The 15,698-nt window shown below is 56.1% G+C and overlaps 1 protein-coding gene across 4 annotated transcripts in view; it reads right to left on the bottom strand.

The window, feature by feature from the left end:
- Nucleotides 1-2,189: 2,189 nt before the first annotated feature.
- PRKCA (protein kinase C alpha) overlaps nucleotides 2,190-15,698 on the bottom strand; it is a 363,871-nt gene continuing 350,362 nt past the window's right edge. For all 4 annotated transcript variants that reach the window (XM_024760799.1, XM_024760801.1, XM_024760802.1 and 1 more), the window contains one exon: nucleotides 2,190-8,422. In XM_024760799.1, coding sequence (XP_024616567.1) covers nucleotides 8,258-8,422 — 165 coding nt within the window. In that variant the 3' untranslated portion in view covers nucleotides 2,190-8,257. The remainder of the gene's footprint in view (nucleotides 8,423-15,698) is intronic.

Below are 15,698 nucleotides of genomic sequence, written 5' to 3' on the forward strand. Positions count from 1 at the left end.
CGCGGCTCGGCCGCCCCTTCTCGCGAGGACCCAAGTCCTGTTTACAGAACATCCAGGCACACGCCCCCATCAGCCCTGCTCCTGGAGGCCGAGGTTGGCTCAGTGATGACCTTCCCACCGGGGACTCCCCGGTCCGCTGGCACGCGGCCCCGTTTCTCAAAAAGGGCTGAGGGAGAGAAGAAGCCGTGCTCTCGCTGCAGCCCTGGCCCGGCTTGGTCTTGGGGGGCCTCGCGCCGGGGCTCCCACCGGGTCGTGAAAGCTGGCGTCCATTGCGGGAGATGCTCCACACAGACCCTCGGCCCGATGGGGCCGCACCGTCATAAGCAGCGCCTTTTGCACGCGAGGAAACTGAGGCCCCGGGAGACACAAACAACTCGGCCCCGATCGAGCAGCTACCCCCGGGGGGAGGCCAGCAGGATGGCTGCAGAGCTTTGCTCTCAACCGCCCCCTGGGCTGCCTCTCCTGGGGTGGGAGACACAGGGCGAAGCAGGGGAGAAGCTCACGGGCGTGGATGCACCATTGAAGGTGGCCACGGGCGCCAGGCCCATGCGAGGATGGGGCACGAGGGGGACGGGGGAAGGAGCCATGAGGGGGACGGGAAGGAGCCACGGGGGGACGAGAAGCTGAGCGACCCTCTGAGTTGGCTCAGCCGTGAGCTGCCAGCCCAGCCAGAGCCCCACCTGGGTCGTAGGTACCAGGCGTGTGTGTCTGGGGGGCCGGGGACAGGCTTCCCGGGCAGCTGGGAGCCGCGATCTCGAGCTTAATGATGCATCAAGTCCTGACCTCCTGGTGTTCAGGCCACCCCCTAGGCCTCCGTGGCGCCAGGAGGACCTGCCCACCTGATCTTGCTGGGCCTTGGGGTTGCCCCGCGGGGTGAATCGCGGTGGGCTGAGCCAGGCCCTCCCTGTGGCCAGCTGCTCCGAGGACGCTGCCCTGCTCCGTGCCGGATGCACGCGCTCCATGCCGCATCGCAGCCAAAGGGAAAGGGAACGCGGGGCTGGGCCTGACGCACGGAAAATAAAACAGCACCTGGTGGGAGCGAGGGCAGAGGCTGAAAAGCCATTTTAAGCCGCCCTCCACATGGCCTCTTTGCCAAGGCAGCGGAGTAGCAGCCACGAGCCGCGCGTGCCTGTGCGAGCAACCAGCCCCGGGCGAAGCCTGGGCCAGCCCAGAAGCCAGTGACCACTCGCCGCTCCCAGGGCCCTAGACGTGCTCCTTGCTGTTCCTCATCTAAACCGGCAGCGGGAAGACCCTGACCTTTCGGGAGATGCAGGGGGAATACAGCAGCTCGCGGACGGGACGTTAGCCCCGTGGACACCGGCACTTGGGTCATCTAGTGAGCAGGCTGGGGCAGGACCCTGAGGAAGGGATCACAGGGCAGAGCCGGTCGGGAGAGGCCGGGATCGCATGACCCCGAGAGCGAGAGTGGGGAGCAGCCCCCCAGAAGGAGGTGAGCGCACGAGCCAAGACCGCCGCGGCTTTCAGAAGTAGTGATTTGCTTGTTTCGCTTTGTTTTCTTGGTCTTTAATTCTTTTTGAGGCTAATCTCCTCGGGAGTATTGAGTTTTAAGACACTGGGTGTTTTGGAAGGCTCCCTGTTTCACATGTGAAAATTTCCCCCCGTTTTTCACCCGTGAGTAAGTACAGGGTGAAGGCTGCTGACGCTGAACGCGGGGAGTCCTGAAGCCGAGCGCACAGGGCAGCCGACAGGATGCGTGGGAAACGTCTGTTTCTGGAGAAAAATTCCCAAGATTTGAATTCCTTCTGGAGCCCTTCTTCCAGGGTGGGTCTCTGTCTTGGGACGACATCCTCACCAGCTGCTGTGTGTCCTGTGCAGTTTCGGGGTGCAGGGACCTGGCAGGTGGGGGCCACGCCAACCTTCCCGTCTGCGCTGTTCCCCAGCTGGCACGAGCCCTGGCCTCCGTAAATGAAAGACTCAATGACCTGCCACTATTTTTATCCCCGTAACTGTTTGGGTTTCAATTCAAAGCAGGAAGTATTTTAGGGAATAAAGACAGTGACCCTAAATGGAGAGGCACACACGACACAGGTGAAAAGACAGTAGCGTCCACAGGGTGCACCCAGACTGAAATGCTACACTCGCCAGGTGAACACGATGAAAACTCACTGTGATGCCACAGAGGGATGCAAATGAGACCGGGGACACGAAGGAATGATCATTATCTTTATTCATACACACTTGCTTCCAAACTACAGTTAATGTATCTAACAAAGCGTATCATGCAAACAAGGATTAGAGGTTATGTGAATTAGAGCAATGCAGTAATTTGTACATCCATTTCACCTGCGATAAACCCAATGTGATCTGACAGCTGAATGGCCTCTACGTTTTGCCAGCAGGAGCCTGACAGAAGGGAACACTGCAGCCTCCGTCTCTTCCTGTCCCTCCTCCACACACATTTGGGGTCTGACATAGGATCCTTTCCAAGGATGCTTTAAACACGGCTTGTCCTTCAGCCCACCCTTCCCCCTAATTCACGCAGCAAAGCAGTGATTCCAAATGTTTCTGACCATCTACAAAAGACATTCGAAAAGACCCTAAGAGAAGAGACATGAGGTGAATTTTTAGACTCAGAAGGAAAACAGCCTTCACGGATGATTCTGAATGGTCCACTAACCCCCTCAAGAAAAGAATCACAGCTTTCCAGGAAGAGTATCACCGAGAATCTACCAACAATCACAGGAATAAATACTCCTAAAGGGAAGCAGAGGGGCAAAGACAGAGCCGTTTGATCAGAAAATGCAAAGCCACCTTTTGTCTTATTTTAGAAAAAAAGGTTCTTATAAAGTAGCCTTGACAAGTAGGGTCCCGTCTACTCACTAGAGATGATGCCAATGGGCACATCTGCTGCTTCTTTCTTGGGGATGTCAGGGTAGTTCTGAGTCGCCCAGGGACCAAGTTCTCGCAGGGCATCACTGAACCTTCACAATGTATGCGAGACCTGGGGGCCCGTGGGGACAGGAGACAGAGCTGAGGAGGCGCCCCCCCCATCCCCATGCCAAAAGGTGGTCGCAGAGCCTCGCAGGGCAAGGAAATGGGAAAGCTGTCCTAGAGCTGCATCTGGAAAGGGGACACTAAAGCCATCTTTTTCCTGCGGTCCCAAAGTTTCTAGACGTTAGACAGTTGTCCCCAGTGTCTCATTAAAAACACGGAGGGCATCATTCTGCTGACGTGTTCCACCTGGACTCCCAGTCGTTGTGATGAGGACTCCATACCCCACTGGATGGGAAAATCCTGCAGTGGGACTGCAGGACAGGGGTGCTCCAGCTGACCCCAGGTGAGTCCTCCTACAGGCTCCGTGTGATTGGAATCTTATGAAACTGTCAGTAGTTTTATTTTAAAAACTCATTTCTAAGGAAGAATTGAGTTAATAAAGTTCTCTATAAAAAAGTACAAATAGCCCAGTATATTCAGATGTTCTGTTGGAATTAACAGATTAATTTCTTCCGTAAGGTTTCAAAAAAGTCTTTGGAACGTGTGGGCCTTAGTGTGGGTCACTTTGAGGCTGTTTGATGACTGAGTTGGACCTACACCGTTATTAACGGACAGCCGATCACACACATCAGTGGCGCTGGGATCCTGGTCATTCCGCCCTTAACCCTCCTGACGAGCCCCTGACACTATCGGATTAACAGAATTGTGGCCAACACCATTTCTACACGGCTGCCTTCACCCACGTGTAACGCAGGTAACCTTTCTAACAACAGAAATATACAGCATTCCCTAGATGTGCTGCGTCAGCCCACACGGGAAATGACAGAAATACTGACAGTCAGTATATTTCATAAAATGTAACCCAAGCAACTCAAGGAAAAGGTTTTAAAAACATTTCCCAACGCTCCCTGTCAAATTAGGGTGTGGTCACGAACAGCGAGAAGGCCTTCTGCTTCCTGTGACTGTCAGGCCTTCCCTGTCCCCGCGACCCTGAGAGTCTTCATCTCTGGGTCGCTGCCCAGCGTCAGGTTCACGATCGATCGTGACTCTTTAGTGCTGCCCCTGCTGGGCTTAAAGAAGCAGGAAATGGTACAATAGGCGACTTCACAAGACCAAGGTGAGAAAATGACTGTCAGATGGTGTTTCCTTCCTGAGGCTTTTAAAGACCTAAGACCCTCACTTTGTCCTCCCTTCAGCACTGAGCAAACAAACGCCGGCAAAACACTCAAATCCCTCCTGCTACGTGGAATCGGGGAGGTGGGGGGGGACCTGCAGTGTTAGTTGCTTTTGCTCTGTCCCCGCTCCCCCCTCCCCGGACCCCCAGCTACAGGAAGTGACAGGGGAAAAGTGGGTGCGAACCCACCTGCTGGATGCTTCGGCCCCGCCCAGAGAACCGGGAGCCTCTTCGAGGGGGCAGGGAGGACGCTGCTGGCGCTTGGGAGATGCTGGCGGAGGAGGGCCAGCAGCCGCACCGGACACCACCCGCGGCTCAGCCTCGGGGACCGCAGCGCCCCTCCCTCCCTGCCGGCTTCCTCCCGCTGCAAGCGTCCGCCAGCCCTTCCGCACTCAAACCCACTCTTCCCTAAACTCCCTGCCGACCACGGCTAAGGACCGTGGCTCTGAGGGGCTCGACAATCGTTCGCTGAATCGCGTTAATCAGGGTCCTCACGCTCTCCTAGCTGACCGGCTCAGACCAAGTTTCCGGAGATCTGTGAATCCTCTGGCTTTCTCCCAAAATCCGGATAGGAAAAAGCCTAACCATCTCCGAAGACACGACAAGGCAGAGGCTCTGCATGAACGTGAACAAAATAGCAGTAGACGTGATGGAGAGCCATCGCTCGGTTCCCGGGGTCTCCTATCGACCTTCTGAATCATTCCAGCCTCGAGCGAACCTCCCATTAACCTCTGCGGGCAGCACGTCCCATATTCTTCCTTCAACCCAAACCCCTCGTGGGTCTGACGGCGATGCCCAGAGGAGGGCCGCCAGCGCACTGGCCGCAGCCTCGGAGCAGCCGCCTCCCAGGGGAAGGTCACGGGACCAATCTGAACGGCCTTTCGCGTCACAGTGTCTGGCGGGGGACCCAGCTCGAGCTGGATTCCCCTGCGGGCCCGAACCTCCATGGACCCCAGCGACACAGGCTGCGCCCGGGGCTGACCCTTCTCGGGTCCCTCAGTGACTTGGCCCCTCAGGGCCTCCTTGTTATCCCAGCCCCTTGGAAACGGCGGCCCCTTCCCTGCGGCTTTACTTTACGTGACCTCCACGAATGGGGATAAAGCCACAGACCTTTATCAATCCATTCTGCTGACGGTTACCAACATGACGTGTGCTTTCAGCAGAACTGTCTTGGGTTGCTCAGATTTTTGAAAAGCATTAGCTTCTATCTACATTCGGGACACGGCGACGCACCAACACGCCCCATCACGGTAGCACTTCACTGGCACTGGAGCTTCTACTGTTTTCCCCCAAAGTTTGTCCTCAAGCCTGCAGTCCCTCACGCAGAGTACAGGGCCCCCCAGACACGGTATTTCCTTTAAAACTTTGCCACGCACTCAGAAAGGATAAAAAACCAGCTGGGATGTTTCCTAGAGATGAATCATTTGGAAACGTGTTGGCTGTGTGAAGGACAGCGTGACCTGCCCGGGGCTTAGCGCGAGCAGGCAGCGAGGGGCTCGGGAACACGTGGTTCAACCCCGCGGGCTCCTTGCTGGGACTTTCCTCACCCCTGGGGCGTAGCTGGGGATCTGCCGTCCTGCTGTTGCTCCGTTCCGGGGCAGGGTGACCGGCCCTTCTCCTTCTTAGGCTCTTTCTATACTTGGGTCCCTCTTCTATCAGACTAAACGAGGTGCACCTGGGGAAGATGCAGCCCCCGGACGTGCACGGACCCATGGGGCCACAGTTCTGCAGCCGGGGCCCCTCTGGAGCCCTTGAGTCTACGGTCCGTAAGAGGTGGCAGAAGAATTTGCTCTTTTCTGGTCTAACCTGTTCCCTACCCCATCTCTTCCTCCAATCAAGGCTTCCCAGGATGGCCGAGGCCTCTCATCTCTAAGACCCCTCAGCGGTCGTGTGGCAGCTGAAATTCAGGCAAACAGCCAGAGAGTAAAAGTGAGAAGACGCTTCGCTGGGACACGCTTTTGGGGAACGGGGCACCGAGCAGCCCCCTGTAAGGACTGACAACCACGTCCCTCGTAAACGTTCTTTCCGCTCTTTCTGACCGGCTCCCGAGGACCCCGCACTGTGACGCTGCGTCCCACAGAAGTGCTCCTCACAAGACAGGGAAGGCCGCTTCTAGCAACACCCGAGAGGGCATCTGCAGCCTCCCCAGAGCGTCTGCTGACGGCTCCAGGGCCTGGCTGTGCCTCACGAAGTCCGCACGTGCGGCAGCGGACGGCGGGGCGTGCCGAGGACGGTGAGATGGACAGCACGCTTCCGGGGCATCCGCACACGCACGTCAGGAAGGGCGTCTTCCTGTCCCTGCTACCCCGGGTCTCCAGCAGCAACAAGGCTGAAGGGAAGAACCGACTGAGCGAAGGGCAGCCCGCGGGCCGTGACGACACCACACCTGCAAGAACGTTCTGGGGGCGCGGGAGCTGAACATCTCCTGCTGCCACGGGAGGACGCGTGACGAAGGCGACAGGGCTCAGAGGCTAAGAGGAGTCTCGCCTCGACGGTAACCCCACAGCCCCGACGAAACTTCTGTTTGCAGGCAGCATCGAATATTTTTACGTATATGTGTATGTAAGCCTAACTGATCATGCAAAGTGGCCATTCACCTTCGAAATCAGATCCACTGCAATAAAAAGTCAGCACGCCCGACACAGTGCCAATGCAGGGCACGCACGGAGTCGGCGTGGGGAAGAGGAAGCACAGCAGCACAAAAGGAAGCTAACACTTAATCAGAAAAGCAGACTAGAAACCGGAGCCGTCACAGACACAGCACAGTTGTGTCTTATAAAATTATTATAATACTCTGTGTACTTGATACGATTATATCAATAACATAGATTCACTTGTTATTAAGGTTTATTCTAAACATGCAAAATTCATTGCATGATGCCTTTGCAAAACATTTAAAAATCCTTCTAGCAATAAAACCTCTTTGAGCTGATACGCATCCAGGTTCCCTGTTCTACAGCTTCAGGTGTTTCATTCAACATGAACCGGAAACGGGGGACCAAAACCTTACTGTTCATCCCAAGAGGATGTCGAGGGCTGGAGACGGGAGGGGAATCGATTCTAGGGGCTGAAGTTACAGTCAACACTTGGATTAACTTACTGTACATCGTACTCTCGTAAACACCACAGCCTATTAAATAAATAAGTACAAAAGGGGTGGGAGGTGTACGCTCCGGCTTCTTAGGAAGTAGGCAGCGAAATATCGGTGTGAGGGGGGTTGGCTAACAACACTTGTGTGTAGTGGCATGATCGCTGATGGCACCCTGGATCCAGAATAATCTCCCAGAGATTAAAATGAACATCACACGCACACTGATCTACCCTTGATCTGAAATGACTTCACATGCTCATTTAGCGGAGTCCTTAGAAGATTTGGCCTCTTAAAAAGAAATGCAAGTATCGAGACAGTTATCAGCCAAGTAGGGTACAAGACGACAGATGCCCCCAACACTCATCTGAGGTTTTCTTCCTCTCTTTTTCTAAACTGGTAACTGCTGGACCGTAACTGTGAGTGGGTTACGACTGTCAACCTCTGGGAACAGTGAGCTTGCAGGTGGGACCAGATTCCTCCCGGCCTCTTGGGCCCTAGGGACCGTTTCCATCGAGGCAGAGAACACCAGCAGCGGGTCCTCTGAAGCCCCAATCCCACCTCCCCCGGGTCCCACCTTGCTCACTCTCTGGGCTCCCCGTTCTTTTACTCCAAAGATGTCTTGGGCGGAGATGTTTCCGGCTCCCTGGACTGGAGCGGGTTCCTTTGAACATGTCTGGTTGGGGGATCCGGATGGTGAAAATCAACAGAGGGTCTGGAAAACATGTCAAATTGTACCAAAAACAAAAAGGGGGGTGGGTAGAGTCTGTTTGCCTTCCAGGAAGGGTTAACCTACCGCCAGATGTGACCTCTACACAATTAAACTGGATGCTGTACACGACACCACCTGCCGCTAAGATGATGCTCTTGGTTGCGAGAGACCCTGAACAGCTGATCACGTTTGGACTAATAACCCTACAGTTTTCAGGCCTCCCCTGGAAACAAGGCGGTGGCCTTCAAACTTTAGGGCTGAGGATCATTTCCCACGGCTGGGGGCAGGGGGCAGGGGCTGGGGAGGCGCCTGTTCTCAGTGCTGAGTTTCATACTGTGCTCTGTAGGATGGGGTGCACGAACTGGGGGTTGACATAGGAGAACCCTTCAAAATCAGACTGGTCGATGTTAGCGATGACCAGCTGATCAGGCGGTGTTAAGACAGGCTGCCCTCGCGTGAAGAACTTGTCGAAGTTTTCTGCTCCTTTGCCGCACTGTGGAGAGAAAAGAAAAAGAAGGAGCGGTCAGTAGGTTATTAGACCCCAGGCGGCAGCTCTCTGGGCCTCTGCGGGGAGGAGCGTGGCCAGGGCATCAGGGCTGGCTGGGCAGGACGAGTTCTGGAGGATTTGCAGGCCAACGGGATTCGAAAGCGAGGCAGAGCGAACAATCACAGAGAGCCACTCAGCTGTAAACCACCCAGCAGCCTCGGGACACCCCAGGCGGGAGGGCCGTGTTGCCGGGAAGGCGCCAGCGAGGCCACGGCCTCTTATTTCTCGTCCCGTCACGGAGCCACGAGCACGAGGCCGCATGCGCGGGGCCAGCAGGCACGCGTCCACGCTGAACGGCTGGGATGTGGGTGGAAATGAGGGCAGTGGCCCCTGAACTGAGAGGTTGGGATACTGTCCCACGTCTGGTTCTTTGCAAGCCTGTCTGTAATACAGGCTTGTATTAACACAGTAAAAGCTGTGTTATTCTTGTCTTCCAACTGGGAGGTTCTAGAATCTCAGCCCCGAAATTAGTCTTCAACCAGGAAGGGGTCAGCGTAGTGGCAAGGCTGGGCCGTTCTTCCCTGGGCTCGGCGGTCTAGGTACGCCTGGTCAACCGGCGGACAGGTCGCCGTGGCAGGCATCGCTGGTGGCTTCGGTCTGGATCAGGTTTGTGCTGGTGCCCCGAGAAGGCAGTCTCCGTCCTGGACACTCATTCCTCTCCCCCTGGGTCCACCAGGGCACTTCGTTAAGATGGGCTGCGGGCAGAGCTGCCCTGAAGGAGGGATGGGGGCCGGTCTGGAATCCCAGCCGCTGAAGCAGCACTGCTTTGGGAGTCTGACCCCGCATAAGAGGAAGGGGTGTCCTGTTTGCTTTCCCAGCCACCGGAAGGCTGTGGCATGCTGGAGTCCCAGGATCCCAGGTGACTCTGAGACAGAGTTCTGGGAGGTGTTCTGGAGACACGGTGACCCATCCCCTGCCCCATCCCCGGCCGGTACTACGGGGCAGCGTGAATTGACTGAGCTGGCCTAAGGCGTCCTGCACCTTTAACAGAGCACGGCTCTAGGTAGGCTGCGAAGCGGGGTCCACCCCTTCTCTTCATCTGTAAGGTGGGGAGAATAGCTGGGCCCCTCCTGGGCTGCCACGAAGGTTGAACGTAGTGTTTCACACAGAGCCCGGCACGTGCGGGAGCGCACGACACCCGCTGCTGCTGCTTCTGTGAGGGCAGCTGAGTCTCGGGCCGCACTTTCTCACCTCCTCCGTCACAGCTCCTCCCCATCGTCTAGAAGCTCTCCTAGAGAATCTAGCTTCTTATACTTTCCCCGCCCTCTTATCAAATAACATGTCTTGGTGGAAAGCACGCCATAAATTCAAGGTTAAGGCCTTCCTAACTGAGGCTTTTCCTTTCTGGGGTGGTTTTTTTTTGTTTTGTTTTTTATTTTATTTTATTTATTTATTTATTTATTTTTGGCTGTGCTGGGTCTTCGTTGCTGCGCGCGGGCTTTCTCTAGTTGCGGCGAGCGGGGTTTAATCTTTGTTGCCGTGCGCAGGCCTCTCATTGCAGTGGCTTCTCTCATTGTGGAGCACGGGCTCTAGGCGCCCGGGCTTCAGTAGTTGCGGCACACGGGCTCAGTAGTTGTGGCTCATGGGCTCTAGAGCACAGGCTCAGGAGTTGTGGCACACCAGCTTAGCTGCTCCGCGGCATGTGGAATCTTCCCGGACCAGGGATCAAACCCGTGTCCCCTGTATTGGCAGGCGGATTCTCAACCACTTGCGCCACGGGGGAAGCCCTCTGGGGTGGTTTTTATTTTCGTAAGCGACCACCTGCCTTTTAACTGGAGGCGAGTTCACACCAGTGACTGCTGGGTGGTACGTGGGCGAACGAGTGGGGGGCTTGTCGGGGCCCCTCCGGTCACTCTGCCGGGGCCATGCTGCTGGTCCTGCCCATGCCTCGGGCCCTGCCACCTGCACGAGGGGCGGTGGGGCCTTCCCTTCACACTCCGCCTTCCCAAGGAGCACGAAGTGCCTCTGGGGCAAAAGTCAGCAGAAGCAGGGCCTGCGGCCTGCACCCCTCTACGTGCACAGGCCACCGTGAATCAGTCGAAGCACTCTTCAAGGAAGAAAGGGCACGACGTTTCTCCCCAAGAATTAATCAAGGGTCTGCACTCGATACGTCAGTGAAACCAACCAACAGCAACCAACGTCCACAGAGCACCGCGTCCAGACGCCGCCGTGAAGATGACATGAGAGAAGAAAGAGCCCTGCTTCGGAGACACCAGTGGTCCTCATCCAGGGAAGGTTTTGCCCCCGCCCCGCAGACATCTGGCAATGGGGTAACCCACGAAGAGGTGTTGGCCCCGAGGTCCACAGGGCTGTGGCTGAGGAACCTGAAATATTCCAACTGCGAAGCAAGGCTCAGTGGGTCCCAAGGTCAGTGTGAGGGCAAAGGTGGAGGCCAAACAAGGGAACCAGGCAAGCCAGCCAGATCTGAGAGCAGGGAACGGAGAAGCTGTGGACACTCAGGGCAGGAGTCTCGTACGCAAGCGTTACAGCCTCGGGGGACGTGGCTGTGAGCAGAACATCCTTCGGGACTCCGATTAATCAACACCCACTGCCTGGAAGGTTTCAAGCACATCTATTCTGGGTGCTCCCAGCAGCTGGCACGTGTGCTTCCTCAGGGAGAGGTTACTTCCTTCACTGATTCCTGGCATTCACTGACTACGCAAAGATGAGCGAGAAGCAATTTCTGGGAAGAAAAATCAAAGGAGAAGAGAAGTCCCTAAGAGGAAGAGGACGGCGACACGGTGAATTCTCTCTCCTCCGCTAGCTGGAGACCTGTCCTTCCAGCTCCAGGCCCGTCCGTCTGTCCTGTGAACACATCACACAGCCTCTGTGCAACCACAAGGCTCAAAGGAAAGACTGACACCTTCCCCTGAGCACCTCCTGCAGAGTACTCGCAGATCACCTTCCAACGAGAATTTCTCAAAGCCAGGGCTCCACCGCCAAAGAAAAATAAAAAACAGAGTAAAGGAAGAGATCCCAAGGTCTCAGAAGGGGGACCACGTGACCATCAACACGGAGGAGCCTGGGGATGGGATGACGCTTGAGGGCGGGAAGTTCTGAAGCCGTGTCCAGAGACTCCTCCTAAAAGGGCTGCGCAGCTTGCGAAGCCCGGGGTGGTGACGCGTGGACGGAAATCCTCGGCGCGTAAGCTGCGTGCCGTGACCATGCTGCTGGCGGGGGCCGAGGGGGATGGCGGAGACCGGGTCAACCCAACCCCGAGCGGGCAGGCGGCGGCAAAGAATGAAAGCTCTGTGACTCTGAGAGGGTCTCGGCAAGCCGTGGGGGGCCGGGTCTGGAAGAGCTGAAGGCGGGGTCTGAGGGTGAGCTGAGGTCCAAGGCTCAGGAGGGTATCTGACCCCGAGGGGGATCACGCCGGACGGAAGACCCTCCCCCAAGGGGCGGGGGCAGCTCGGCTGCTTTTACCGGTTCGGCTCGATGACAGCACTTATTTTTCCACCACAGAGGCTCTCCCGGTGCTTTAAAAATGAGCGCTCCACAACTCAGCGAAATCAGGCCAGAAATAGCCTCCTTTAGGTCAAATTGGAGAAGATCTTGAACTACTTGTCTTTCAAGACGTTTGTGCAAAAAATGCAACTGTCCTCATACCACCACCCGCTGCACGGGATAAACTCAGGGCCCTTTGGATCCCTGGGGAAAAGACAAACAGTGGCTTTAACCAGCTACTGTCTTTTACGGTAGAGAAGAGTCTCCCGGCCACCTGTGAGCCAGTCTCACCGGGGCCATCAGCTTGGCGGGAAATGGGTCTCGGGCACCATCTTGGATCTGAGAGGCAGCCAGAAGAGGCCCGGGGACCGAATGGGGGGTGCAGGGGACACCAGGCAGGCTGGCGTGTCCACGGCCTCGGGGCTCTCCACCACCTGAGGACACAGCAGGTGAAGGCAGCACTCGCTAGCTGTGAGCAGAACCCCACGGCTGCGTGTGCGCTGCCCCAGCTCCGGAGGCCACCCACACCTTTTGCCAGCTGAAGCTGCCAGGATGCCCGCGGGACGTGAGGTCCCCACGACTGGTTGGGACAAAGATTCAGGGGGGGAGGGCGGAGGAAGTGGCCCAAGCATGGCTGGGCCAGCATGTGCGCCCGGACAGCTCCTCTGGCCATCCCCGAGACCGGACGGCCTCCATGATCGCAGTGACGCACTTGACACCAGGGGGAGACCCGGGGTACGGTGGGGATGAGGCACTCAACCAGAGGCCAGGAGCCGGGGTCGGCTTGGGCAGCGCACGTGCCTCTCTGTAAAGATAGACGGGGATGCGAACACCCACCTCCCTCGGCTGTTGTGAGGTCAGAGGGACGGCATGTGTGCGACCCTTTCTAGATGACCAGGCCTGATACAGACCTACGACGCCACACGCAGCGCACGTGCCCAGCGTGGAGACGGCCACTGATTACTAGGCCAAGGACGAGTGGAACACTATTAACAGTCTATCTGCTGCCGTAGCTCTGGATTCAGGACTTCACTCCTCTGTTCTCTGGACGCTCCCACCCATTTGGTAAAATCATCGACGAGTAAAATGAATCCAGGAGAAAGCGGGATGGCAGACGTGTGGCAAAGCCCCGGGTGGGATCTGGGATGCGCCGCTCCCCACCCGGAGCCCCGCGTGGCGCACGGTCGGTCGGCTCACAGCCTCTGCATCTTTGCGGGGGGCCGTGGGGAAGGGACGGAGCCTGAGCCGGGCCGTGGGCCTCTCGGCTGTGACTCTTACCTGGCAGAGGCCACCCAGAATGCACCACACATGTGCTGGTCTCAAGCCTGTGCCTTACACCTTGGTGTCTCGGTGACGTAGAAATTAACCTCATGGTCACCGGCGCGGGACTTAGGGTGAGTGTGAGTAGCTCGAACACGCTGCCGTTACAGAGCAAAACGCCAAACCGACCCCGGGAGAGCACGAGGGTGCAGAACAAAGCCAGAGTAAAGGTGAGCAGCGCGACGAAGGAGAGAGGAAGCTTCGCAGGGCGGGGACCGTCTGCGCCGAGGACCAGACGCGGCTAGCTCGTCTTAGGGGAACCGTCCCCGCGTCCCGAGCCCCGGTCTGGGGAACTGACCTCAGCCCCGCGCCGTGGTCCCCGTGGAGGGGTGGTGAGGACACGGCCAGCGATGGGCTCGTATCCCTGACTCTTCACGTAGTTAAACCAGCGGCAGAAAGGAGCGGGCGCCTCCTGGGAGGTCACGTCCACACCAGGGAACCGTCTAGCAAGTGGGCTGGGCCGCCGGGAGGCAGCTGGGGTCTGCCCTCCTAAGATCAGCATGCTGGGCGGGGGGCCTCCGTGCAGGACCAACCCAGCAGGAGCGCACGCCAAGGGTTATGGGAGGAAGTGAGGTTAGTTTGTGCATTGCGTCACCCAAGGTTCTGGAGGTGTGCTCACCGAAGGCCTGGACGCCCACTGAAGCCAGTGCATTTTGGTGCAGAAAGTCTGGAGAAGGAGAATGGGCAGAGGAGAGGATTTGGAAAACAGTCAGTGCCCGGCCTGGGGACAAAAGGAAAGGAGCGGGCCCCACGCAAAGGAGGCCACACGCCCATGTGAGCAACAGCTTTCTGGAAGGTTACGGAAATGCCAAGTGGGCAGCGGGAGTGGTCCCTGGGGAGAGGGAGATCCCGCCTTTTCATTTTATATCCTTCTCTACCGCTTAACCATCTCTTTCACCGCAAGGAGACTGTATTTTAACAATAATTTTTTTAAAAAGGGACTGGGGCCTCTTTCACCTCCTGCCAGCGTTCCCTGGAGACAGGCCCTATTTTCTCAGACAAAATTAAACAGGGCTCCCCTCACCTGCCGCCTCAGAGCACCTCTCAGGAAAGGCCACTTCTGGCCTGGAGGCGGCTTTGAAGACGGACACACTAAACGGTTAGGTTCCTGCAGGTGAGAGCCCCGTGCGGTTGAGGGCAAAGGTTCTGGCTTGCCGTGGCCTGTACCCTCTGCAATGAGAACACGCACGCCGCCTGGTCTTTCTTTACACGCATGCCCAGCTTCAGGGCGCTCAAGGCTGCTTTTCCAAGAGTGGCTGTTGTCATGCCCAGCATCACGGCGCCTTCACTCCGGACCCTGGGTACCGGACTGGTCCATTCCCTCGGCCAGAGGCCCGCAGGGCCCGCATTCCCCGTGACTCCCCGCCGGCAGCTCCCTGAGCCTTGCGAGAGCGCTACTTATTCATATTGATAATTATTCAAAAGTCTCATTTCTTCCCATTTCTCTTTCAAGCAGAAAAGCATCTGGGAGCATAATTACCCAGGAATAGGAAGACATCCTGCCTCTAATTAACCAAGGAGAAGGTGCTGTCTTACGTGGGTTCCAAGGCTTAAATCCCACCTCAGCACATCATAATATGGCAGATTCTAGTCTCCCAAGGCTGGTTAGTGTCCGTATGTTGTCAGAGAAGCTCCCCGAGCCTTGAGAATCTTGATTTTAATTAGCATCACTGCTGTTGGTTCCATGGAAAGGTCTCCCACCTGCCACCTGGGAGAACTGATTAGATGCGGCCCGAGGCTGCTGTCCACTCCAGGGTCTTCTTCTCCTGTGACCTGGAGAGCTGCTACCCCGTACAAATAACTTCTCAGAGCAATTATCAAAAGAATACAATGCCATGGGATGTCCTTAGTTCTAGGAAATACACATGGAATTATTTAGGTGTAAAGAGGCATTATTTAGGTGTAAGTCTGCAACTTACTTTCAAATGGTTCAGAAAAGAAAGTATGTACATGTGTGTCCTTGCCTACACGCCCTCACAGAGGTGCAGAGGAAGAATGACACAGGGAATGTGCTGAAATGGTAGCACTGAGGGAATGTGGGTGAAGGGGATGCAGCAATTCTTTATACTGCCTGTGCAACTCTTCCGCAAGTCTGAAATTAATAATTATTTCAAAATAAATAAAAAATATTAAAGAGAATACTGCATTAACTTTGATAATCAAACCACCATCAAACTATCTAAACAAACTAATGACCCTGTGAGAAAAAGGGCTTTGAGGCCATCAGGAAAATGAACCTGACCGTGCATCTCACCGCAGACCCGAGGAAAGTCCTTCTCTTCCTTTTTCTGTCTCTTTTTGATAAAATAACGACAGCAATTTCCCAAGAAAGCCTACCTGAGATAGACAGGCCTACTTCTAAAGTGCTCTGCTCACCCATCAATCCTGGATACACTTCTCAGTGTTCACTTCGTAGATTAATTTCTAATAACCATTTCAGTACAGGGGGCGCTTCTGG

This window comes from Neophocaena asiaeorientalis, unplaced genomic scaffold (assembly GCF_003031525.2).
Source record: "Neophocaena asiaeorientalis asiaeorientalis breed wild unplaced genomic scaffold, Neophocaena_asiaeorientalis_V1.1 scaffold30, whole genome shotgun sequence".
NCBI lineage: Eukaryota > Metazoa > Chordata > Mammalia > Artiodactyla > Phocoenidae > Neophocaena > Neophocaena asiaeorientalis.